Here is a 26,249-nt window from a genome sequence, read left to right as displayed (position 1 = left end):
ATGGCATTTCTTAAGTATATATTTCTTTGTCAAATATTGTCTCTACAAACATACATTTATTTCGAGCTCTTTTGGGAAGTAGATGAGGACGCTGGTGTACCGCTTTTATAAGATTATACCTTCAGAGCTGCCATTTTTAGGACTGTTAGCAAAGCCCAGCAGTGTCAATTATATTCAGAAGCAAGTGTCTAACCTCAACAGATGATACTTAAATAAAAAAAAATCTTTGTAGTGAAAGCATACCATCCTTTCCTCTACCTCCTTTCTCTACTTTCAAGATCATTTGAACCTTTTGGTCACTTAAACTCTGGGAGGAGCTGTTTCCTGTAAAAATTACTCCATATTTCTGCATTTATCCATGTTTCTGGTATACATTGTTTATAAAAAAAGCCTGTGCAAACAGGACAAATTAAACACAGCCTACAGTACTCATCTGCCCTAGTGACTGTAATAGATTACAGTTGCTGGAAAACTGTACAAGTTGCATTTGCAGTGTTCTTCCAGCTGTCTCCTGGACTCTGGCAATGATGTTTCAGCTCTTTGTTGCAATCTCACCCAAAACTTTCATAGTGCTCTTCTGGTTTTTGTTAGGGTTTCTCTGAAAATTTTACTTACCAATTTGCCCTTACTTTGAAGTCTTTGGAGGTGGCCCACTCTTTAAGTGTGACCCCCTTTTCACATGACCTTTGGTTTTGAATTGTTTGATTCTGCTCTGGGCATGTAATGACTTAGTGACTTTACTGAAACTGCTAGGAAACCCAAAACATAAACATGCTGTGTGTGTTTTTTTATTCTTCATCAAATTTTCATTTTGTTTTTTGTTGTGGGTTTTTTTTTTTCCTTTCTTTTTTCTTCCTGCTCCTTCAGCTAAGCTGTTTATAGGAAAGCCATTATTAGGGGAAGGATTTAGTGTTACATGTTTGGGGTGGGATGTGTTTACCCAGTACACAGGCATCTGCTACTGCCTGGGAAGCCCACCAGGTCTGGCTGCCTCCCTCCAGGATGTCCTGGAGACTTTGGGGCCAGGTTTGGCAAATGTCTCTTATACCCTCGGGGCATCTCAAAGGGCACTAGGAGCCTACCTGTGGGCAGGTGAACTTAGCCTTTGGTCTTGATCTCTCTCATTACTTACACATGTGAGCAGTTGCATTGGCAAGATGCAGGATGTATGTAGTTACATCTGTGTGTCTGCAGATTGCAACCGTGATGTAAGTGGAGTTGGTACTAGGGACTGACCATGCTACTAGCAGTTTGTATAAAAATAAAAATGAGAGGCAGTGGGTTTGTTTCTAATGTTTTTGCACTTTCTGCAATATTCATATGTGTTGTTCACCTTTTGCTGTTGTAAAAGATCAATTAAAAATGAAAGGAGAATCATTGTTATGTTAGGCAGGTCTATTTTCACTGCACCAGCACGTGTTGTGAATGTCCCCAGGGTATTTTTTGGACAGTAAAATTGTTAGTGGTGCTGGTACTTAAAAAGCTATAATTAGCTTCTGAAGTTAACACCCTTTCAGTTCTATTGTTTTGCTTTGAGGCAGAGATTTGAGAAATCCTTGGTGTATCGTGACCATTATGAATAAATTTCCCCAACTAAAAGGACTGCAGAGTAGTTCAAAACCACTGTTAGTTTGAGAAAGTTCTTCAAAATCTAAATAAAAGAGGTAGAGCTGGGTGCAGGAGGTCACTTTAGGTAACCATCATACCTTCACTTCACTGTACAGGAGGAGCCTACTTCGTGTTTCTTAGGTGCAAAGAGAACGTTAAGGTAGGTTGTCTCCCTGAAATAACTGCTAACACTGGGAATTTCTTGTCGGAGATGTTCCTTTAAACTCAGCATCTGAAGTGTCCCCAGTGATACCACAGACATTAATGTCAAAATGATAGCTTGAGAACAGATTTTTGGTCTAAGACCATCTTACAGACAGATACATGCAGTTACAGATGAAAGACTGGTGTAGAAAATAAGTGACTGAGAATTTATTAGCAGAAATATTGGGTGATGTTTTCCTAACTTTTTGTTTGTCTGGGTTTTCTGTAACTTAGCCAATGGGCTTTTACTTTCTTTGCAGTTCCTTTGATGACAATCTCTACAGAAATGGATGGTAAATCCCTTGCTAATTGCTGAGTGGATAGTTAAACTTCAGATGTGACACTACATGTGATGTGATGGGCAAACCACATAAATTCTATTTTTTTTTCCCCAGACACATCAGGGGGTTTATTCCTTATATTCTTCAACATTTATCTGCAGTTTTTTGTAGGCCTCTCAAAAAACATAAATCAAAGTAGACTGAGTCTAAACACTACACTTCTCACTGATATTCACTCCTACAGAGAATGAAAATCATATCTGTATTAGCAATTGAAAGACATTTAGATTCTCAGGACTGTCCATCAGACATTAAGCTGGTTTAAACACTTCTCACAATAGGCATCGCTCTAAGAGCCAGGTATTGGTTAAGAATTTTTTCACAAAACCCTTACAGAAGAGAACAACTGACTCAACTCTCTGATTCAGGATCAGTATTCTTAATTATCTTACTTTAATCTTCCCGCTATGTTCTTTCTTGGTGTTTCTCTGTGACCTCAAGGGAAAAACTACATTGAAGGGTTTTTTGTGTTGTTTCTTGATTTTAGAACTGAACCAATTTTCTTCGTAGTGTAATCATTCTACATTCGGTAGCACTATATAGTTTCAGTAGCTGATTTGGCTCCCACGTTTGGATTAGTCTGAATTTCCCATCAATTTGGTTGTCTGATTTTCAACAGATGTTTTAGGGTCATCCTTCTTGTAATGTCTGACCCTCAGAGATGACCAGCCAACTGGGGTTCAGAGTTCAGATCTCTGGGTGATGGCCACTTCAGATTTAAAGTGGTCTGGTCTTAAAAACACTCCTCAAAGGTTTTTTTAGCTTTTCCATAGCCTTGTAAAGTGGTGTAACGAGGCAGCCTGAGGGCTGATAATGACATCAAAATCAGAAGTTGTCTGATAGCAACGACATGGGAATTAATTAGTCTGGTCGTTGTAAATAATGCTTGCTGGTATCTCAGCATCTTAATTCATATCTTTTAGAATAGGACAAACCAAATATAGCAAAAGTTGTCATTGTCCCTCTTGACCAGGATCTGTATCTGATCAATTTTATGCTATGCTTAGACAAAGCAAAAAGTACTTTGCTTCCTAGTCCATAAAATGCTTATATGATATCTAGAATAATATTGCTGTCATTAAAATGCCACTAGTTTTGGAATGACGTGCAACAACTGTTTTGCAGTGCACAGTCAGTAAAAATTTGGGATGCTGCAAAAGAAGTGAAAAATAAAGAGGATTTTGTGATTTTTGTACACTGTCCTCATCATTGAGCAGTTATAAAATATGCTAGTGCAGTAGTTGTTTTCTGATGCTCTCCTGAGAAAGGGAAATATATTTATTGACTGGGTGGGGAGAAAACCAACCAGGCTTTATTCTTGCAAATTTTTATTTCTTTTGAGAAACCTGGAGATGTTAGCGCAATAAGAAGTTAGCTCATGAAATGTCACCTATTCTATGTGTGGTGTAGACCTGTAGCAATAGCCAAGCATTTTTATTTCTGTAAAATTTTTCCCATGGTCAGTAAGACATACCTGTTATGGAATTAATTTGCCACCAAGGCTTCTATGCAGTTAAGAAGTAGTACAGAAATGTTATGATTGCTCTTGGTCCAGTTATGTACCTCACCAATAAAGCACTTGATAATTCCTTTTTTTTTGGGGGGGGGTGAGGGGTGGGGAGGGGAAAGATAGCTGTTCTTGTAGCTTCAGAAGGGAACAGACTTCTCTCTCCACCATATATGCTGATTAATTCAAAACATCACATTCATTACCTGCTGTGTTTTGGCAAATATCCTGCTCTATCAACAGCAGGAGGAAGCCAATGCAGGCAAAATCTGGATTTCACCAAAGGAAGCTTGGCATAAGCTACCTTGATAGAAATAAATGCAGAAGGGGTTTTGTTTGTTTGTTTCTGAATGGTTCCCTTGCATGGAATCAGTTTAGTGATGTTGTTTCCGTTGGCTCCAGCAATGTCAAGGCCATTGATGATGAAAGTTTTGTACTGTTTTTCCCCATTGCTTGGAAAATTCTCTCTCCTCCCCTCTGCAGCTCCCCCCGCCCCCCCCCCCCCCCCCCCCCCCCCCCCCCCAACAAAATCCCTGCCAAGCAAGCAGCTGTGAACAAAACTTCTCAGTAAGATGAATTTGAAGTTTTGCATGCTCGGTGGAACAGGATACGCAAATACAGCTTTGAGAGGGTAACAGTTGAGGGGTGCAAGTCCAGACTCTCTGAATAAAATGCATGTGTGTGGAAAGACTGAGCCTTTTAAGGTGTCTTATTCAGTTAAAAGGTGCAGGAAAATATAAAAAAAAAATACATGTGAAGGTTATTTTTTCATAGTGAATTTTGGTGCCTCAGTCTGAGGTAAAGTGATGCCTGAAAGTTTGACGTCCAGGCTTTGCTATTGAAGTCAGCTAACAAAACTAGTGACTGCAGTTGCACCCAAGACACCAGCAGACCAATGGCAGGAACAGGTCTGTAGAATTATAAACTCAATTGAATATGTTTGAACTTAATTTTGATAGACCTCATCCCTCATCAAAGCTTCACATCAAATTCCATGCCTTTTGTTTCAGCCAGAGATTTTTTTAATGGAGTACAAATTCAGTATGAGAATTCTGGTATGGGTTTTTTTGTGGGTTGTTTTTTTTTTTCCCCTCCAGGAAGATAAATGCAGGATGTGTGTGCAGACAATATGGACACCTATATTAAAGCCACCTAATATTTTCCATGCTTGCAGTGGAAATTTTTGGTTGCTTGCAATTTTGACAAACTTTAACCGAGATTTTCCATTACAAGTTTCTGCCTTTATGTTGTTATTATTTTTACATTTGGAGGGGAGACAGTGTGCTTAAATGTGTAAATGACGTATGAATAACATTTAAATGTTATATACAACTGGAATAGCTGTTCTTGACACTCATTGCTCTGCTGTAGCTATAGTGCTTGTAATGTTTTATTACATTTGGTATGTAATATTTCATGTTCATGAAGTACCTTGTCCAAGTGAGACCAGAGTTTATCAAGGCAGTGATTTTTGTGTCCAGTTTATGTAATATTTTTAATGTTCATAGTTAATATTTTATTTTGGTTTGCATTCAGGTAAGTTGGGGTGGAATACTGCAAAAGGATATGGAAAAGTCTGTTTGTAATTAAAGGAACACTAATTGGACTTTAGGGACTGTGTGTAAGATACACTAGTCTTTCCCACGGCCACACCCTGAGCATATGATCTTTAACTGAATTCATGGAAACATTCACACTGCTTCCTACAGATTGCAGCTGGCACTGTCTGTAAAATCTCTGCTTCACAAAGAGCAGAGGATTTTATGTGATAATGTGCAATGATACATTTCATTCTGCTGCGGTGTTACTACACAGCTATGTGAAACAGATGGAATGTATTGTAAGAAGACTGTAATATGAAATGCAATTATGCAATAATACTGAAATCCTAGTAATGATCGTCCTTGTATTCTTGTTCAGAGGATGTGAAATAGTGCAGTGCTTGACCATCAGATATGTGTGTGGCTTACAGATTGAATGCCAGCTAAATTGTTAGATGACCCACCAACTGTTTTTCATATTTCTAACTTTTAACATCTTTTCCAGCAGCATAAAGTCTGCAAGTAGATTTTTTTTTTTCAATGGCACAGAATAATTTTTCTGTTAACAGCATGAAAATATAATGGGATGTCAACTGAAATATAAGGCTGTTAGACCTGGGCCTGTCCAGTTTTCAGCTGTTGTTTATCTCTGGTATTACAAAAAAAGAATTAAGCCTTTGCATGAGACAAGTGATGGACAAATCTGGAAACTAGAAAAATTTAGTTTCTTACTTTCAGGTATGGACTGATGTATACAATTTCAGGTGGAAGAATTTTTACCTAAGTGGTATTTCATAAAAGATATAAAAATGTATTATTTCCGTTAGTGCTAAAGATTTCTACTTGGGTACTCTCCATGCTCAAGACTAAAGACTGTCCTCATGTAAAAGAGAAATTATGCTTTTAAAAGTAAGTGCACTGTCAAAGTTAATTGATAAGATCACCATATAAATGTGTTCTAGTCAGTTGAATATGGCTTTACATGTCCAAACAGTCATCAGTGCCTTTTGGGGGATTGCGTGTAACACAATAAAAATTTGAGACTTTCATGTTTATACTGGTGCCAGCTGTTTTGTATTCTCCATGTACATTTTCAAATCAGAATGAGGAATGCATAGGGCAAATACTGTAAGAGATGTTAATGTACTCACTTGGTAACAGTTTGCTTTCTGTTCAAAGGGTCTTGCTTCTCATTTTGCTACGCAGGTGAGTTAACTGCTTTGATCCTGTAATTAACTCCTAAACTGACAGCAACTGTAGCAAAACAAGTGTTTCTTCACTCCTGTATGGTTCAGTCTGTGTCAGTTACACTTATGTCAATATTTCTGTGGGTGTGGTAGGGTGTGGATGAAGCTTCCCATTTAGAACACTTTGAAACATTGATGTATGGTATTTTCCTCAATTTGACAACACTAATGCTAGCTCAGATGGACGAAAAAATGATGTTAATATAAAATATCATTGGCTGTAGTGGTGTCTTGACGTGTATTTACTTGAAGGAGATGTAGGCAGAGGACAGAAAAACCTTTTACCACTGCCTAATTTATGGCTACCTTAAGATGAATTCTGCAGCTAGTCTGTGGGGAGGAGAGTTATGTATACAAATAAAAGCTCTGGTTATAAATGTAAAGACAAAAGCTTTGACAGTGTTGTGTTCTTAATCTGTCCTTTGACTATATGCATCCATTCTTTTCTGTCATTATAAGTCATTTGCAAGCCTTTGCTCTTCTTCACTGTACTGAGTATAGCCCCTTGGCAGTCAAGACCTATGTCTGTGTGGGTCTCAAGAAGATGAACATGTACTGGTATGCAGCTAGAGACTTTGAGACATATGTAGAAGGTAATTTCTCTCCACACTGTTGAGATTAGCTTTAACTATTTCTGTTTTTTACTTTCTTCAGTCTCACAAATTCCTTTATAGCTAGCATACTCTGTGTGAACCCAATTTAAAACATTTGCTGCTAAAATGCCATTTTAGGGATATAACAGATGAAAAAACATAGGAAAGATGGGAAATATCTGTAGCTAATTAAAAGCAAAGGAGACAAACTTCAGACCATGAGAATTCAAAAGATTGGTTTTGGCTGCTGCTTGTTGTTGGCTTTTGCTACAGGTCGGATTAGTAGTTTTAATAACATGTATTGTCTAATATTCAAAGGGTGAAATATTCCAGATCTTGCACTTTTGACTTCTGGCATGTAAAATTTTAAATTTAAGAGGAAATGTTCTGAACTGTGGTGACTTAGCTTGACCTGGTAAAGGCTTTGAAGTAGCTGGTGGTTTATTTTCTTTAGAATAAGTATACCAAGCTGAATTTTTCTAAAGCTGCTTAAATTTACCTGAACTTTTTTTGAATAGTAAATACATCAGAAATATCCCATGAGAGAAAATGCTGATATTTGGCATGAACTTCCCATCTGAAATTTCATTCTCAGCCAGACCAAAATTATTGCCGGTGAAAAGAAAACTGCTTTGGGAATATTTTAGTTCTTTGAATTATGTTTTTTAAAAAAACAACAAGAACAAAACAGTAAAAGAAAGAATTCCAACACAAAATCAGAAGACCATAGTGCTTCTGGCATTTCCATGGAGAGTGCACCTATATTTGGTTCATCAGTTCTGTTCAAGTCATTGACCAATGGTGAACCCAAAGTTAGGACACTGGTTCCGATGCAGTGGCTGCAGCAGCACTGTGTTTATGCTGGCGTAAGCAGTTCCCTTTCCTGGCCACCTGCTCCCTCCCCATCCTGCTCTGAGTTGCTGGTGTGGCATGGTCCACCGAAATATTAATAATTCCATTAAAATTGTATTGTAAAACATCATAAATATTATTTATAATGGAATGAAAGCATGTTTGTGTATATTTATGTGTAAATACTTACATTTCTAAATATGAATCTAGAAGAAACTGGTGTAAAACCTGTGAATTTTTCATAGCATATACTGGACTGCTGAACTGGGGTTGGGGCCAGTGAGAAAAAGCTTGAGTGGTAAGCTGAAAAAACCAGAAGTCCTGATGCATTTTGGTTAACCCATTCTCCCATTCCCATTGCCTTGTTCTGACCTTGAGAAAAGTCTTTGAACTTTGGAAATACTCTTGTAAATTTAGCATGTGTCAATGAAGAAATAACAAAAATCTTTTAAAACTCAGCCAGTTCAGAAAATGACTTCATGCTCTAAACATTTTCACAAAGAAACCTTTGGATCTCTTTCGGGTCATTACTTGGTAAACAGCACCAGAGTCATTCAAATAAAAACACTGACCAAAAGGGACACAGAGAAAAGCAGTTCACTCTCTGCAGCCTTCAAGCATCAGTTTCTGGAGGGGGTGGGGAGGGGGAGGGAATCAGATATCTGAGCAAGGATTTTTATACTAGGATTAAGGTCGTCTTGATGAATTCATAAATTCATACTGCCATTGTTTTTTAATTCAGAACAGTAAACGCTAATAATTTTGCTTGGAGGTGGAGAAATCTTTTTTTGAGGTATATACCATATATTTCAAATACATCGTAGAGTATCTCAAGTTGAAAAGGACCCATAAGGATTGAGTTCAACTCCCTGCTCCTTACAGGACTACCTAAAACTAAATTATAAATAAATAAGCATTGTCCATATATAATTGTATCTAGAGAACTATACTCCTTTTTTTTTTTTTTCCTACACTTCTATTATTAGTATCAGCAGGTGCATGCTAAGTAAACAAGATGGAAAACATTTTTATTTTCTCTAAACTGAGGCGTGTGGGATAGGGTCCTCTGTTCTCTCCCTTAGAGTCATAGCAAAGAAGTCAACAGAACTGTTTGCTCTCAGTTCAGGGCTGCACCCAACGTCCTTCATGATTTCCTGAAGGTTTCTCCTAAAATCTTTAAGACATTCCTTGTTTTAAGACATTCCTTGTTTTCAATATGCATTCTGGAATGAAACAATAGAATTTGGGCTTAGGCAGGAAGATCCAGTAGCTCCAGTGGTGTACTTGCAATGCTTTGCTATATTAAGTAAATGGCTTTGAGGTCACATCAGTAACACTTTGAAGTCACATCAGTAATGCATCCCTATGAATTTTGGGGTTTGGCCCTTGAAGTTTTGCTGTTTATGTCTGTGGGTATTTTTGCTCCAGTTTCAATTACAGAGTTCTTTTTGTTGAACATGTGAGGAATACAGATCGGCAAAGGGTAATGAGGCATTAAAATATACCTAATAAGAACGTGGGAGCTCTCCAACCTTTTCATAGCATGATATCCATGGAAAAGAGAGAATGTCATGAGCAATCCCCTTGTATTTAAAATAACATGTTAATTGGAATGTGCTTGTCACAGCATAGCAGTTGCTTTGGAGGAAGAGAAATTTCAGGAAAGTTTACTAAATAAGTTTTTAATTACATTTTTTAATTACTATAGCAGGAAATCAATACGGTAGAAAAAAGAGAAGTACCAACACTAAATCATCTTGATCAATCAGTTATTGAAATTTAATAATTCATTATTCTGCTTTCATCTTCATTTCTATTAATCAACTTTTTTAGAGTGTTTGATAGTGGCCACTCTAACTTTTTACCCATAACTTTTTTCATCAGAGCAGCCTTCCTTCTAAACTTCTTTGTGCTTGAATGAGTGCTACAGAATTTAAATGCCATGGTTTACAGAACATTGGACTGAATTTGGTGAGGGTTATGCCTAATAACCTATGTTGATGGATTTTAGACATCAAGGTACACTTTAGGTTAAGGCTATGGGGTGAAAAAGGTAAAGCTTGTAAAATAAGCATAACAAGTACTTACAGAATGATAGTCAAATAGCAGTCACTGAAAAATCTGGAGGCATTGATAACTATAAATTGTTGGAAATCACAATTGCATCTCTGAGAATAAGCCATGTCAGTCTTGTGCTAAAGATTTGCTTTGCCAGGATCTCTGTGGCCATTATTTAACAACTAGTTCCTCAAGAGGGAAACATTTTGGGTGTTAGTATCACTGTATGAGAGAGTATAAAAAATACTATAATTTAAAAAATGTAAGTAATGAGGGAAATATCCTGAGGTTTTTGTGTTTTGATAAAGTATGTAAAGGCACGTGTTACTGAGGAACTGATTTCTGCAGTAAAAGTTGTTTTACGTTAGCTTCCAGCTCTTGCTTTCTCATTTCAGGTTAGAAAGAAGCAAACTACACTGTAGTGCACTGTCGGGCTCTGAGAGAGGTTTCTGTTTAGAAAAAATAATCAGTACTTTAGGCAGAAAATACTATAATCAAGAAAACACTGTGAAATTATTTTGGAAGTGTAGTATTGTGGTTTTTACTTATCCTAAATAATTTTGCTTTGATATTTTTAACATTCATATGATGCATTTATCTGGTACAGTTAGATATCCTGCTGAATTGTAACTACAGCCCTGAGTCCTTGCCTATCTTCTGTATGCAATTGCACCATCTGCTACTGCTGGCTTCATATGCTCTTAAGTTAACAGAGAGGTCACCATATTTGAGAAGGAGGAGTAGAGCCTTCATAATTTATAGGAAAGGCATTGAAAGCACAGAGGCCAAGAGAAGACCCGTCTATGTAAAAGCAAAGAAGAAATGCCTTTTTTAAACCAGTAGAAATCCTGTTTTTAAGAGCCAAAATTGGTGTGATGGACAAAGACACAAAACCACCGTTCTGCAGCCTGTTTGTGGAGAGGCTTGACGTGGCCCAAGCAGAAATTGCAGATTATTCCAGGGGAAGAACCCTGTGGATGTTTCCTCCTCCAAACCCTCATTTGGAGGGTTTTGTTGTGGTGGTTTTTTTCTGGTTTTTGGTTGGCTGGTCAGTTTGGTTTCTAATTGGACCTCCATAGCCTATGTTTCTTCTCAGGATAATTTACAATGTCATCCAAACCTGTGAATTGAAGAGAAGGAAAGTGTTACAAAAGATTGAGGGTTCCGTCCTCCCTGGGAAAAAACTAGCACCGCTGTCACTCTATGATAGGTTCTTATGATTTCAAGTGTTATTAGAACTAGAGTGTTGCCAGTTACTGCTAATAATGTCTGTTGGGTGCAGGAGACAAAACATAGCTGAACGGTAGCCAAAAACTATTAACAGGAAAAAGTACACAGGCAGGAGTAATTTAATCTGCGTAATCTTACCTACAGATGGTTCTGCAATCTCTGCAAGGCCTCTGGCAAGCAGCTAGAGTGATGCAAAAACAAAATCAAAAAAATCTGCATGCTAATAGAAAGAATAAAAGATGTGAAATGTCTTTGTGACTAGACCTAATTTTCTGTTTGCAATAAGCCCGAGACCTTGAGATGTGCACATAGCATGAGGCTCGAGAAAAAGAGACTACTTTCTCATACTGAGCTGAATGACCACCTAAAGCATGATTAAGTTGTTACAAAATAATAGAACAGTGAAACTGAGGTATGCCACTCTGTTTCGTCTTTATTTATTTTAATCCTCAAGAAGAGAGTAAATGCCATTGTGCCACAACTACTCCCTAGGAAAAACTCCTGGAAAAGTAGAAGGAGGAATGCTTCAGTATAGCATTTTTTTCTAACGTATCCATGCATGTGAGCAATGCTGTGGGTTGGGAGAATTAGATGTCTAAAGAAATGTATTAGGAGCATTTCTTTTAATTTTTATTGTTCCATTTTTCCTGACGTGTGCCCTGTCTGATTTGAAAAGAGGAAGTCACACTGGGGGTTTGAAAGAATAACTGCAGTAAGGATAGAGATGTGTTCTTATAGCAGTTCCATTGACATCACAATGGGGTTGTACCAGTGTTTTAAACCAATATAGTAAGTTAAATTCTGTTTGTTTTAAGATCCAGCAACATATGGATTTGACATTTTTGGGTAATATAACAGTTCTTTCAAGTGAAGGTGAATACATTGGGGGGAAAAAACCAAGGCCTGCCACTAACTGAATGAAGAGAACAGTGCAATGAAGTCTGTTGGAAGGTGTGAAGAGCTTATGCTTCTGTGCTGCAAATACTGTCTCAGGGAGGATCAAACTCTTTTGATCTCCTCTCTTGCCTGTTTTAGAAGTCTGTAACTGCTGATGCCTGGGTCTTAATTCAGAGTGTTGGTGAGTAGGGAATTCAGGTGTCGTGAAACTGTGCTACCCAGAGTTCCTTAAATTTGTCACAATACTATTATTTTTGAGCCTTCTGAACTCTGTGATTATGAGGAGGATGGAGTAATTCCCACACGTACAGCTGTGAGCTGTTATGTGATACCATCAGAGCAGTTTGGTCCAAATCCTGGCAGATGTGGTTCCCTCAGAAATTAGGACATTTTACCAGACTAGGAAGATTTCCAAATTGCCCTGCATTGTTCTCCAAGGTAAATGTGGAGATTTTATAGTCTGCTTTCAGGACTAAATGAATCTGGTGTGCATAAATGTGGGGCTGGTACTGCCCATTTGCAAAGTTCTTTTAGTTAGAAGAGAATCTGCCCCTCTGAGTATTTCCCATAAAGTTTATGTGAGTGGAGATGTAAGTGAAGGCTCTATTTGTAATTCCATTTGAGACTACTGTTTTTTTCTAACAGTGTACTACAGCAATTCAAAACAGGGACACTTGAAAAAGGTTGGACACTTTCCAGCTTGGGTTTTTTGCCTGTGTCTTGGGCTGAAACAAGCAAGCATTGCCTGGGGTTTTAAATACTTTTGAGTTGTGTGTGCCTCTCTAAAAAGAACCAGGATTAACAAAATAGCATGTATAGCTGTTTCTGAGAGAGATTGCAACAAAACAAAATCAGGTAGTGCTAGAACAACAGCGTGGAGTGGGGGGAGGGTTGGTCAAGAAAATACCTATTCTGACTCCCGTTTTCAGTCAGAGATGAAGGCTATACATCTATATTTGCACATGTTCAACTTCAGTGTTGCAAGATTATAGCACTCTGCAAGATATGTAATTTATAGTGAAAATATTTTGGGTTTTGGTTTTGTTTGTTTGGCTTTTTTTTCTTTTCCTGCGCAAATCAAAGATTACCAATTAGTAAAAAAAGTTTATGCATGTGTATGAGTGTACATGCAATGACATAAGTAGACTGTCCCTCCTATTCCACTCCTACAGAGCTGCAGTCTGCTTACAGTCAGACTTAAGGGCAACTGCTTAAGGCAGAAGCTGCCAGTTTGGGTTGTGTGGTTTTTGTTTTTTTTTTTTTTTTGTTGTGTTTGTTGTTGGGTTTTTTTTGCCTAAATGTGGTCAGGTGATTGAAGGTCAAAAATCTATTTTTTTTCTTGCTGACTACTTTTTTTTTTAACTCTTTTGCTGTATTATTGAAATGGGAAGTGTCTGGAGCTCAGCATGGATGACATTTGTTCTTGGGAGGATGGGAAGAGGTTAAAAGTAGAAACAGCTGATGAGGCAGGATGGCTCTATAGAGAAAGCAGGAGGAAGAGAAATGTGAACATCTGTTAAAGCCATACCAGTGACTATTTTGGCTAAGTTCAGTTTGCAGTTCCTTCTGAATTCCTTCTTCAGTAGATGTCACTGCTGTCAGTGACAAACATGATATAGGCCTTTGGAGTATCATTAATTTTGTTAACAGAGAATGTAATAAAGAGGAAAAACAGGCAGTTCCAGTTCTTTTTAAGTTACCCCAGTCTTCAATACAACATAAACTAAAATAAAAAATGAGATTTTGAAGATCTGATTTACTATTGCAATTCCCTATTCTCTTCCTATTGATGTTCCCTTTTACTGGGAAAATACTTAAGCAAGAGAACTGCTAGGAGTTGTACTGTTGTGTCTGCTGACTTACAGTTTCATTCAATACCTATCATTGTAAATCACGGTCCTGCTGGCTTTTGTTCAAATCCCTACTGTTACAGAGTCTAAGCTTCCACTATCTTTCCCTCAAGCTAACATTCAGTACACTGAAATTAATCTCAATCCAACACAGTTGTCTTCTCTTCCCCACAGTAGAATTGTCAAAGATGTTTAATTGCAAAACATCAACTTGGGAAGAGTTATTATTTAAAGAAACCTAAGAATGAGTCTCTTTTATTATTATTTTCCTTGTGCATCTAATACATCCCAGATCTGAGAGGGAGAACATTTTCTGAGAATTGTATTTGTTTTACATCTTATCAGAACAGCTGATTAATAAAAACAGCCTGACTTTCTCAGCAGTACTGGCTTGCTACCTCAATCAATGGACTACATTGCCATCCATTCTTAAGAAAGCTTTTAATCTTCCTGTGAAAGTTCTTGTCCAAACTAACTGGAATAAATGTTGAGTGAATGAATTAATGTAGTGATGCAAGAAATGCTTTCCTGATGTCCAAATAGGCATCTGAATGACCTTCATCCTGCATTTGGTGATTAAGTCCAAAAGCAGTAAGTTTTTTGCAGTTAGCAACTGTGAGAAATGAGGTGGAAAGCATACAGCAAATTATAGACCTGACTTAATCTTTTATCTCCTGGGAAGAACTAATAATTTAGGAGTGGATACTGGAATGGTTGATTGGAAATACCTACAAAGCCACTAGGTATGAAAAGTTTTGGACCATCAAAGTAACACAGCTAGGGGGTGAGTTTTGATATTGTGAAACAAAAATAATTATGGAATGTGAATCAAAGCAGATAAACTCTGCTTTTGTTTATATGATATTGTATCTTATAGATAAATAAAAATAAACAAGACAAAGAGAGGGCAATGTTTGAATATGCATTTTAAATTTGCCTTCTGATGTTCGTTTAGCATAAGGATTTTTAGAACTATTATAGAGAAAATTATTTTGAACTCTTTTACACATATGTAGAAAAATATACACTAAATGGTATATTTATGGTTCCTATGTTCTACTTGACTTGTCTCTTTGCTTGTCTTGCATACATACTTTATGAGTTGTAACCCTGTGCATGTGTGTTTTGGCATACTTTGGAAAAAGAAGGTTACTAAACTATTTTATAACCAAGTAGTTAAATCAAATTTCCTTAAAGGCCAGGTCACCCCCATGCCTACACCCCCACCCCACCCCCCCCCCCTCCTTATTAGGTAAACAGACGCAAGTATAAATGAATGAAACTTGTGGTAGGTTTGAAATAATCTCCCTTGACCCCAGTTATTGCGCAGAATTGAAATCATATTGCCTCTTTGCTCATTTAGATATCTCCATTTGTATTTGTCAGTCTTCAGCCGCTACACATAGATATTTAGTTTTTTTCTTTAGTTAGCAGGCAGTGGTTCTTACTATTATGTATTCACTGTAGTTCTCATCGCACATAGATTTTTCCAGAGAAGTATTAGCTCAAATAGAAAATATATTTATGTATGCTAATATGTCTTCCTGTTAGTGTTTTAAGAGCCTTCAGAACAGCATATTTGAATTTCAGTGCCTTGTTGAATTCTGTGCAATTTCCAGCAACCAGCGTTAGAGGGTTGCACGCCAGTGATAAAAACAAAGGGAGGATTACTGATGCAGTTTTAGAGGGAGAACGTGGCTTGAGTCAGGAGGCAGGTTTGTGTGTAGGTCCTGACAGCCATCTTGATTTGATAGCAGTGGAATCTTTGAGCTAGGGATATAAGGGATCCTTGAGGTACATGGGCTTTGTATCTTAAGTAGCAGCGCATTATTTGTAGTGAATTCATCTGTACAAGGGAGCTAAACTCACTCAGATGTGGTCCCCTTCATTTTGGCTGGTAATAAGTTCGTTAATGCTAGTACAGTGATATTTAGATTTTGAAAGGTGGTTTAGTTGTAATAACTTAATCTAAATGTGGAGAAGTCTTTTGCTACCATGCAAACAGAAGAGAAGCTCTTATCTTAATTCCAGGCTCAGCTTTGTGACTTTCTTGGGATATTTCAGGATACAGTGAAATATTGCATGAGATATTACGCATTTCCCTTCCTTTTGAGGGAGTTGTCACAGCAGGGTTAGGTCTGCTAAATAGATGGTCTAGGTGTTTAAAAAATATTTTTGTTTATTTTATGGTTTAGGTGTGTTTTACAATTTGAGAATCAATTCCAAGAGTTGTCTGCGGTGTAAGACAATTGTAACTGTTTTGGGTGGCTCTGTTTTCTTCCAGCTACAGATACAGTAACTAGCTTAACAGCTACTGCAGATACAGAAACTATTTTACAGCCCACAATTAATTCTTGCATTGTCATTGTCATCCATGCAAAGTTGTAACTTCAAGATAAAGTGGCTACCTACTAGATCAGTTCTTCCAGAAATGGCAAAATCAACAATCAGCAGGTAGGAAGATAACAGGAAATAATTGTGTGGATGTATGTGTTTGTGAAAGTTTAAGTCTACTTTGGAGGAAACTGAACTGCAGTTTGCAATGGTTGCCCAAAGGCAGAGATGGCAAGGAGTTAGCTTGTATCTCAGGGCTAATTGCTACGTATCTGTTAGAGTTGATATCAGCTACCCGACTGAGACAAACCCCCTGGAGAATTGGTGTTAGTTGAGATAATGGAGGCATGAGTGCAGGAAAAGCCCTGCTGTTGGAATTCACTGTCAGTGAATTCAGTACATTTTTTCCACTTCGTATTGTACATCTCCATGTATTTCACATGGCATCACTATGTGTGAATAAAAACTGAGGACTTCCATTGATTTGTTTTAATTCAGAAAGAAAATATGAAGTCTTATCAGTTTTGACTTTCATGAATTACTAAATTCCTTCCTACTTTTTTTTCCCATTGCAGTTTGAGCTCATTCAACTACAATATAAAATTCACTGCACCAGATATAAAGATGACAGAAAATTGGATCACATTTTTGCTGTTCTTCTTATCGGTTACTATGGTGAGTCTTATGAATTTTTTAGATCACTTCCAGTTTCAAACGTGTGTAGAGAAATTATTAATATGGAAATGCAGAAACAACTAACATTGTGTTCAAATGTAGTTTCTGCACAGCAGGATCCTTATCTACCTTCTGTTCTCCTTTTAATTCCTGTGGTAAAGGAACAGAAATAGTATTTACTTCTGCTGAACCTAGCATATCCTCCGTTAGCAGAGGACTTTACAGTAAGTTGACAACTGACACATAAGCAGTACTATGCAGACCCCAGGAAGAGTGGAGGAGACAGCCAACTCAGGTTCAGAGGACATCCTTGGAATCTTAATTTCACCCCTTGTATGGCAGTGCTACAGTATTTCAATCTGCAGCTTTGTTTTTCCATGTTTAGTAGCTTCCCATAAAATGTTAACTACTTTAAACAATGCACTTAAGAGGTTCAGGTTTTGATCAAGATCCACTTTCTTAAATATTTTTTTTTAATTATTTGTAATAACCATAAAAATGGACGACCTTTTGGTATTCTGAGGGTTGCTTTTATGTTTTGCCAGAATATAAAGAAACCAAATAGCTCTAAACAAGCCAAAAGCTTCAGTGCATGCAGTATATGGAAAGTCTTTTTTCAAAGAAGGTCATTTTGGGCTGGATTCAAATGCCTTTTAGGCTAATGTAACTTCAATATATTTTACTGGATTTTGCCAAAGCTTTTTATATGCTTCTGACTTCTCAGTGCTTTCTATGCATTTTTCCATTATGTTTTACAAATCTTGCATATTGTTACTCCCCTATGCTCATTCAGGAGATATTTGTCAAGATTCAGTAGTAAGGAGAACTGCTGAATTAACCAGAAAAACATGAAATCATATTGTCAGTAATAAATTTGAAGATCACTTTCCTTCAGTAAAACAGTATTTAAGATACAGTATTTCAATAGATGGAACTTTCAGAAGTTTGTATTGGAGTTTGTCATGACTTGCTAAAAAAAAAAGTCTTTTTCCTCTCAGTTTTTTGCCACTGCTATACCATCCGAAGGGCATCAGAATACGACGGAGGACTTCACTCAACTGAGTGTTACACGGAATAAAATTATGACAGCACAGTATGAATGTTACCAGAAAATTATGCAAGATCCTATTCATAGGAAAGAAGGTAGGGATTATTTTCTTACAAGGTTTTACAAAGGCCAATGGTCAACAGGTATAATTACACTGATTGAGGATCCTTTAGTTATTTTCTTTTTTTGTCATGGTAGCAATGATTCTTCAGGCTGTAACAGTATTTGTAGAATTTTTTAGAAATGTCACTTTGGGATTCAGGAAGATAAGTGATATGTTTTATTACCTTCCCATAGAACCAGTTCTTATACAACACAAAGCTTTTATTTCTGATGAGTGAAGAAAATCTTAATTTAAATAGATGTCCAGATTAAAAAATGGTGACAGATTAATCTTGCCACTTTACTGCATTTCATACTCTTATAATATCTCTGTATCCCTTGTCATACCTGCCTGTAAAAATTGAAAATAACTTGATATACATAATTTCCCTGCTCTGAGGGTTGTGTTAGTGTCATTAATGCTTTTTCTGGTAATTCATTCAGAGCTAGCCTCAGTAACTCTACCTGTTGCTGCATTCACTGTTTCTGACTTTACAACTTATAGAAACATTGAATGGCTTTTGAGGCAATTGCATTCTTTAACAATGACTTTTTTTCTCTTCTGAAATAATTCTTTGGAGGAACTGAATGTCTGGGGGTCAGAAATGGATATGAATATGACAGTGTAAGCTTATGTCCAACCTGGGGCATCACAGCTTCAGAAGGATCTGAACAAATAGGAAAAACTTTAGATGAGGAGGAATTACATGGTGTTTGAAAAATGCAGCCTTTGAGATGGGCGTTATTAAGTCTTAAAAAGGAAAATGAAGGAAGATACTAAAAACATCTGCAAATTTGTATTCAGTCATTCTGTGTTCTTTTTGGGAAAGGATTTGTTTATAAAATCCCAGCTCATTCTCCAGGGAGGTTTATTTTAGATGTTAACATTTGTCTGAGTGCAATGAGGCACTGAAACAGGCTCTTGATGGACTTTGGGATTCCCTGTCCCTTGGGCACTTGGAGAAGTGTCTGTCCACAATGAGTGCTGCAGGCTCAGCTCTGCCTGAGGCAGAGGAGCTGTGGCTGCCTCCCAGCCAGGCTTTCTGATGGCTTCTAGGATACCACTGTGTTTTCAATGAACTAGTAAACATATGTACAGGCTTGGTATGCATCCAAAATATAAATACATTCAGTAAAATGATCTTTGCAAGCTTAATAATTGATTTAGGGGTTTTTTTTGTCTGCTGTGCTCTAGATCTGAGGTTTGTAAATTGTGGATGCAGATTTTTTTTCAAGGTGAATGATGATGGATTTTAAAATGTGTTCAAAGAAATGTACATGTAAGGAATTATTTCTATTAAGTGGAGTTTTAATCAGCTACTGCTAAATCTTATGTTTCTGTTTCCTATTTCTTATATTGCTACAAGTGAGAAACTTACCTTAGGCAGTCTTATATCTTACTTTTGACAGACTATTATGAAAGAAGGGTTGTTATTTTATTACCAGGTCTCTACTTGTTTGCAGGTCCTTACTGTAACAGGACATGGGATGGCTGGTTGTGCTGGAGTGATGTTGCTGCTGGAACTGTGTCAGTACAGCGCTGTCCTGACTACTTTCAGGATTTCAACCCTTCAGGTAAGTGTGTGTGGGCTTCTACATCAGTATATTTATTAATAAATTGAGGTTTTGGGTGCTTGATGCCTCCTGTTTGCCCCACTCAAGTCACTAATGTTCCAGAATGTCACTAATTCCAAACTCATTATTTGTATTTTTCCTTTATCACACAGAAAATTAACAAGTTACTTATTTTCTTTTCTGAAATATGTCCTTGAGGGATTCTGTAGATTAGGAAGTAGGAACTGAAGTTAGATCACTGTTTTTTCCTCTTAGAGATGACCTTTTCTCTCTGAGAGACAATCAGAAATATGACTTATTCTTTTACCTGAATTTAGCAGTTGAAGTTGACAAGGGTTTCTCCCACAGGTGAATCTTTTTCTGTTTCTGTAGGCTAAACTTTGTATCTGTGAGCATGTGGAAAATTGTCATAGACTTCCACTCTTGTCACCTGTTGCATTTGGTATTTCCCAAGGTCCTTTCATGCCTCTTGCTATTTGATGATAGAAATCATTGTGTTCTGATATATTTTACATTTTGGTTCTTGAGGAGTTTCTCTGTTTTGCACCAGGTTGGGAGGGGAGTATTGATCTGCTGGAGGGCAGGAAGGCTCTGCAGGGGGATCTGGACAGGCCGGACCGATGGGCCAAGGCCAGTTGCATGAGGCTCAACAGGGAGAGCTGCCAGGTTTTGCGCTGGGCTCACACCAGCCCCACGCAGCGCTGCAGGCCTGGGGCAGAGCGGCTGGGAAGCTGCCTGGTGGGAAAGGGCCTGGGGGTGCTGGGTGACGGTCTGCTGAACATGAGCCAGCCGTGTGCCCAGGTGGCCAAGAAGCCCAGCGGCATCCTGGCTTGTATCTGAAACAGTGTGGCCAGCAGGGCCAGGGCAGTGATTGTCCCCCTGCACTTGGCACTGGTGAGGCCGCACCTCAAATGCCCTGTTCAGTTTTGGGCCCCTCACCACAAGAGGGATGTAGGGGTGCTGAGCGTGTCCAGAGAAGGGCAATGGAGCTGGGGAAGGGTCTGGAGCACAAGTCCTATGAGGAGCAGTTGAGGGAACTGGGGTTGTTCACTCTGGAGAAAAGGAGGCTCGGGGGGAACCTTCTTGCTCTCTCCAACTACCTGACAGGAGGCTGTAGGCAGGTAGGGGTCGGTCTCTTCTCCCATATAATAATAAGTGACAGGGAAAGAGGAAATAGCCTTGAGTCACAGCAGGGGAGGTTTAGATTAAATACTATGAAAAATGTCTTCACTGAAACGATGCTCAAGCATTGCAACAGGTTGCCCAGGGAGGTGGTGGAATCCACTGACCCTGGAAGTGTTTAAAAACCACATGGATGTGGTGCTTACGGACATGGTTTAGTGGTAGACTTGGCAGTCCTGGGTTAACGGTTGGACTTGATCTTAAAAATCTTTTCCAACCTAAATGATTCTATGATTTTGTTGATCTCCTGCCTGTCCAATTCCGATTTCCAGTGGTAGGATGTTAGACTTCAGTTTAGATCTTGGATGTTACAACAGGCCATTTAAATATTCTTGTCACTTCATCTGGTAGTTCTCAAACAGTTAGTTTGATGTATTTTTTTACTTACTGGATTGGAGGAGGGACATCTATTTGTTTTCTTAAGAAAAACACATCAGTTGCCCTTGCCAAGCAAGAGGCCTCTGGTTTCTCAGAATTCATAGTAACAAGCAATGTCTCTCTAGTCATATTAATAAAGCTGTCATTTGTTTGCCAGTCTTTCCTCATTAGATACTAGGGATCAGGAAGCAGAATGTCAGTGCTGACTCTTGTGTTTTTCTTTTGTTTTTCTTTCCATCTATTTTGTAGAAAAAGTTACGAAGATCTGTGATCCAAGTGGGAATTGGTTTAGACACCCAGAAAGCAACAGGACATGGACAAACTATACCCAGTGTAATATCTATACACATGAAAAAGTGAAGGTAGGAAAGGAATGAATGCATGTTACCAGTGTCAAGAAACTGATCTGAAAAATTTCACAATTTTCAAAAGTTGAATGGCAGAAGAGCTGATGCAACATCAACATGGTAAATGAAGAAGGCATCTTGAATAAAAAGGATGAATCGTGCAAAACAGACTCAATAAACCCCAACCCACCTGCTTTTATCTTTTACAGCCGATTTCAACTGATTAAATAATATGATCATATTTTTGTTCATGGGTATTTTAAATTTATAGCTGCTGGTATTGTCTAGGTCATCCACAGTCATCTACTGGTAAGATTTATAAGAACAGATCTTTACATTTTGCTCTAGTTTTGAAGTAGGGTCCAAGTTGAGCAGAACTGCAGGAGGTTTGCACATCTCTGGAAGACGTGCTGAGTGCATGGGTTTATCCAATTAAATCATAGTGAGAGATTTTCAGCTGGGGCATAACCGAAGTTTTATTTGGGATGAATACATCTTCAAGGCAGCTTTTAGTAGAGTTCAGATGTTTGATTTTTTTTTTTTTTCTTTTTCCACCCGCCATGTGAAAAGCAGAGCTAAACTTTTTTCTTCTTTACAGAAGTGCAGGCAAGCTATAGTTGAGTGGATTCACCACAGGATCTTTGAAGGCCAAAGGAAAGTAGATGATAAGAAATGTTAGATAGGGTTTGTTTTTCCTTGTGATCCTTTTCCTTTGTATACCTTTTGCCCTGCCTCCCAAGTGCCATTTTTTCAGTTTCTGCAATATTAAGCCGTGCACATGAATGAAAAACCTATATTTTGAGTTCATTTAAGTGAAATTTTGCAAGCATCCAAAATTATCACAGGCCAGGCAGCAAAATACTTTGAGTGTTGTTTTCTGTTTATTAAAGGTAGACTCTCTGCACACACATGCCTATGTGTATGTATTGATGGTACTTTTATAGACCTCACGTTATCTTGAAGATTCCTAACCACTGACAGATTTAAAAAATAAAAAATAATAATAAAAAAAGAGGGAAGCCTCCAAATGCCCTCATGCTGAGATACTTCGTAATATGTGAGGATATAGTGGGCAAAATTGTATATTTTGCCACCCTCTCACTCCATATGTCCACTTATATTCTTTATGTGTATGAAAAATTCAGTTGTGGGAAGAAGCAGTAAATTGAAACAGTAAATGCCCAAGTACTAATAGTATAAAATGCAGGTAAAGATAGACTGTTAATTAATTTGGATCTCATGGAAAAGAGCTAAAATTATTTAGCAGATTGTGTCAAGAATACTGGCATCTAGTAGAGATCCTAACTGGCCACGTTGCTGCTGTCAAGTGTGCTTTAGGGTATTTACCTAGAAACCATATTGAGAGAAGGTGGTAATAGATGATAACAAGGCATTTTTGTATTGCTTTTTCTCAAATCATGAGACACTGAATACAGTAACGGCAGTTTAATTCTTCTAGAAGAGATGCTATAATTCATTGATTCTTGCTAATACTTGGCTAGAAGAATATTATTCAGAAAGGAGCAGGTGCATACAGGTCCTTCTTTATGAATAATGAGCTAGTTTCCCTCAGGCTGTTTTGCCAGTGTATTTCAATTCTGTCATGCATCAGAAGCTATTGTTAAAATGAAATAATAGCTCTGAAGAAAGCCTTACTGCTTGCTACAGTTCTGTGTGTCACATTAAATGCTATCTTTTCACTTCACTTGGAAGGCTGGTTAGATAATGCACAATATATGTAATGGTTGTCCATTGTTCAGTTCTTATTGTTATTGCTCCCATCAGCAGTCCCTGTTGTATCACTGTTTTGTGCTGGTTCTAAATTGCACGGGAATATTCTAAATCCTTAAAGTACTTTTTTCTAAATTGGTCACTGAATGAGGTGGTGATACAGGATATGGCCAGTCATAGAAAGGCTGTCATTATGTATAAGTAGCCAGGGTTTAGCATTACGAGGGTAACCATAGTTTTTTCTTACTTCCAAACTCATGGGAAAGTTTCACTTAAATGTGTTGCATTGCTGCCTTTTTTTTTTAATTATTCTCATTTTTACATTATCCCATTTTACTCTAGCATGTAGAAAGAGGTACCCTTGTCTCATCTTACAACCTTCTTAATGCTTTACCTGGAATCTTTTTATGCTATTTCAAAAGTCAATATATGTAGCAAGCTGTGGTTAGTCTGTCTTAAATTGGAATAATAAATTCAGAGGATACATACAGTTTGGAGTACATGAGTATTTATATGTGTGCTCTAATTCTTCCTATAGAATCTAGATAGTCATGCTTTATTGTGATACTATAAGGTTTAACCTGAAAATCTTCATTTTCTTATATGCAAAATTATAATCTTACTTTTAATGCAACAAGAAATGTTGTGAGACAGATTCCATGACTGAGAGCAAGTGTTTCTTACTAGTGGAATTTAATATATTTATTAATTTAAAGAATTAATGATAGCATATTGTACATATTCCAAATATTAATTTACTAGTTCCTCATTTTTACCTTTTGTATCTACCCAGCTTTTCATAATTCTGTAGTTTTGGTCTAGGCTTGTTTTAATAAGACCATTTAGTCTTCCCTATTTTTGAGTCATTGTTAATACTTTTCATGCTCTTCCTTAAATGCTGAATCAAAACTAAATTTCTGATATCATAATCACAGCTTGCTTCCAAGGAATTATCTTCAAATGGTAAGAAGGAAATCTTCTATGAGGAAAATACACGTGAATGCATTTGGGAAGCACATGTTTTACTGAAGAGTTGTGTTAATAGATGAATCAAGCCTCAGACAGGAATGCACCCAGGGCAGTAGCCTAAATAGCCTGATTTATGTAAATATGCAGAAAAAACATAGTGGTATATATTAGAAACCTAATGTTTTAACTGATGAGAGGTAAGTTCTAGTGATGATTTCAATGAACCTGTTGTGTGTCCTACAGAAAGAGATCTTAGTAGAGATGTTGATTTGCAGGATTCTAGATTCGACTCATGATTACCTGTAATATTTTTATTTTCTTAGTCATATTATAGTCATTTTATATGCAGAAGAGATATATAAGTATGTGCTTTATCAACAAGAGTTCTGTATGCATCACAGGTCCTTGGTTTTGTTCTTGTATTGCAGACTGCTCTGAACTTGTATTACTTGGCCATCATCGGACATGGCCTTTCAATTGCATCACTTCTGATTTCTCTTGGCATATTCTTTTATTTTAAGTAAGTATGTTTAAAATATATTTTAAATCCATTACCAAATATCAGTGGTTGCAACAATCCTAGTTTCAATACTTTGAAACACCACCCATCCCAATGAAGTTAGGTGGAGCAAGAAGGTTAAGGAAGTCAGTATATTGGTTTGGCATTGAATATCATACTGTAATAAAATTTTAGGTTTCTTGTCTCAGAAACCTAAAATCCCAGCTCTGAAACCAAAAAATTGTAGAATATATTGACAATAGGAAATTAGGACCGGGAAATTTTCTGTTTGTTTGTTTGTTTTTGGTTTGTGGTGCGTTTTTTTTAATAATAAGCTACATTGTGGATATGCCAAGCATCAACAAAATTAAATGGAAACCAAAATACTGATGACACATGGTAGGTATGCTAACATTCCAAAGTAGGTAGTCACAAAATCTGATAAACTGTGAAGAAAGTAAGGCTAAGAGCTACAGTAGGAATGGGAATAATAATCCTGTTTCTTTATTCACTGTGTTATGTCTATGACAGTTATGTCATATCCACTGAATGACAGTTACTATATTACCTTCTTGAAAGAAAGTTTGAGCAGTGTATCGCCACTGTCACAACAAATTGCAATATAATGCCCAGGTCTTTTAAAATTAGTCTTAGTACTTCACATTTTGTGAACTTACTTTTCTTTCCCATGAAAGAGACTTTTTTTTTTTTTTTTTTTGAAGAAGTTGATGATGCTTACCAGGAGCGTTGCCACATGAGCAGAGCTGAGAGAGACAAGTTATCATCTCTGCCAAATTCTACACTGCACACTGTAGGCTTTCCTTGTTAACTGGCACGAGGTTAATAATTTCTGCATCGTTTTGCACCAGATAATGTAGATCTGCTCTATGGTCTAACATATTTCTTACCACTATACCCTACTGTCTCACTCCATCTCTTATTTTTTTCTGACATTTAAATATGAGTAGCACATGCACCAGCAACTGTTGGGTCAGCTGAGATTTTGCTTTTCTCATGCCTCTGGACTTTGATTAGGTAGGGGTACCAGATAACTGATAAAAAATTATCCTTTTTAGTCACATCTGGCTGAATATAGTGTTTCTAATTTAGGTATGTATAATTTCCCCAGGTTCTGGGGCAACATTTCCACAAAAACTCAACAAACCAGAGTGCTTCAACTTTGTAGCCTCTCTTTATGAAATCCAATGTTCAAGATGACTTTTCAGCTTTTTCTGACTTTTCATGAGGGCAAACCAAAACATTTCTGTTTTTTAAACACTTTTTTTATATGACCTGTAAAAACAATGCTTACCATTTCCAGAGTCACTTTCCCTCCAAAAAATCAACAGATGAAATGGGTCTGAGTCCTTATAAGAAGCTTGATTTTGTATAAAAAAGGGTTATACTGTTGCTATAAATGTTACAATAAGTTTAACAGACTAAATATCTAATGTGAATAGGGAAAGTGCTTTGACATATAT

General features: G+C 37.4%; 1 protein-coding gene across 6 annotated transcripts in view; it reads left to right on the top strand.

Moving 5' to 3' along the window:
• The window catches only part of CALCRL (calcitonin receptor like receptor), a 68,114-nt gene that overhangs the window by 18,141 nt on the left and 23,724 nt on the right, over window positions 1-26,249 (top strand). For all 6 annotated transcript variants that reach the window (XM_027798721.2, XM_027798717.2, XM_027798719.2 and 3 more), the window contains 5 exons: window positions 16,838-16,937; window positions 17,936-18,080; window positions 19,552-19,662; window positions 21,472-21,584; window positions 24,698-24,789. In XM_027798721.2, the coding sequence (XP_027654522.1) occupies window positions 16,887-16,937; window positions 17,936-18,080; window positions 19,552-19,662; window positions 21,472-21,584; window positions 24,698-24,789 (512 nt within the window). In that variant the 5' untranslated portion in view covers window positions 16,838-16,886. The remainder of the gene's footprint in view (window positions 1-16,837; window positions 16,938-17,935; window positions 18,081-19,551; window positions 19,663-21,471; window positions 21,585-24,697; window positions 24,790-26,249) is intronic.

The sequence above is a fragment of the Falco cherrug genome, chromosome 8 (genome assembly GCF_023634085.1).
Source record: "Falco cherrug isolate bFalChe1 chromosome 8, bFalChe1.pri, whole genome shotgun sequence".
Lineage (NCBI taxonomy): Eukaryota > Metazoa > Chordata > Aves > Falconiformes > Falconidae > Falco > Falco cherrug.
The sequence above is the reverse complement of the archived record's forward strand: the minus strand, read 5'-3'. Positions and strand labels throughout refer to the sequence as shown.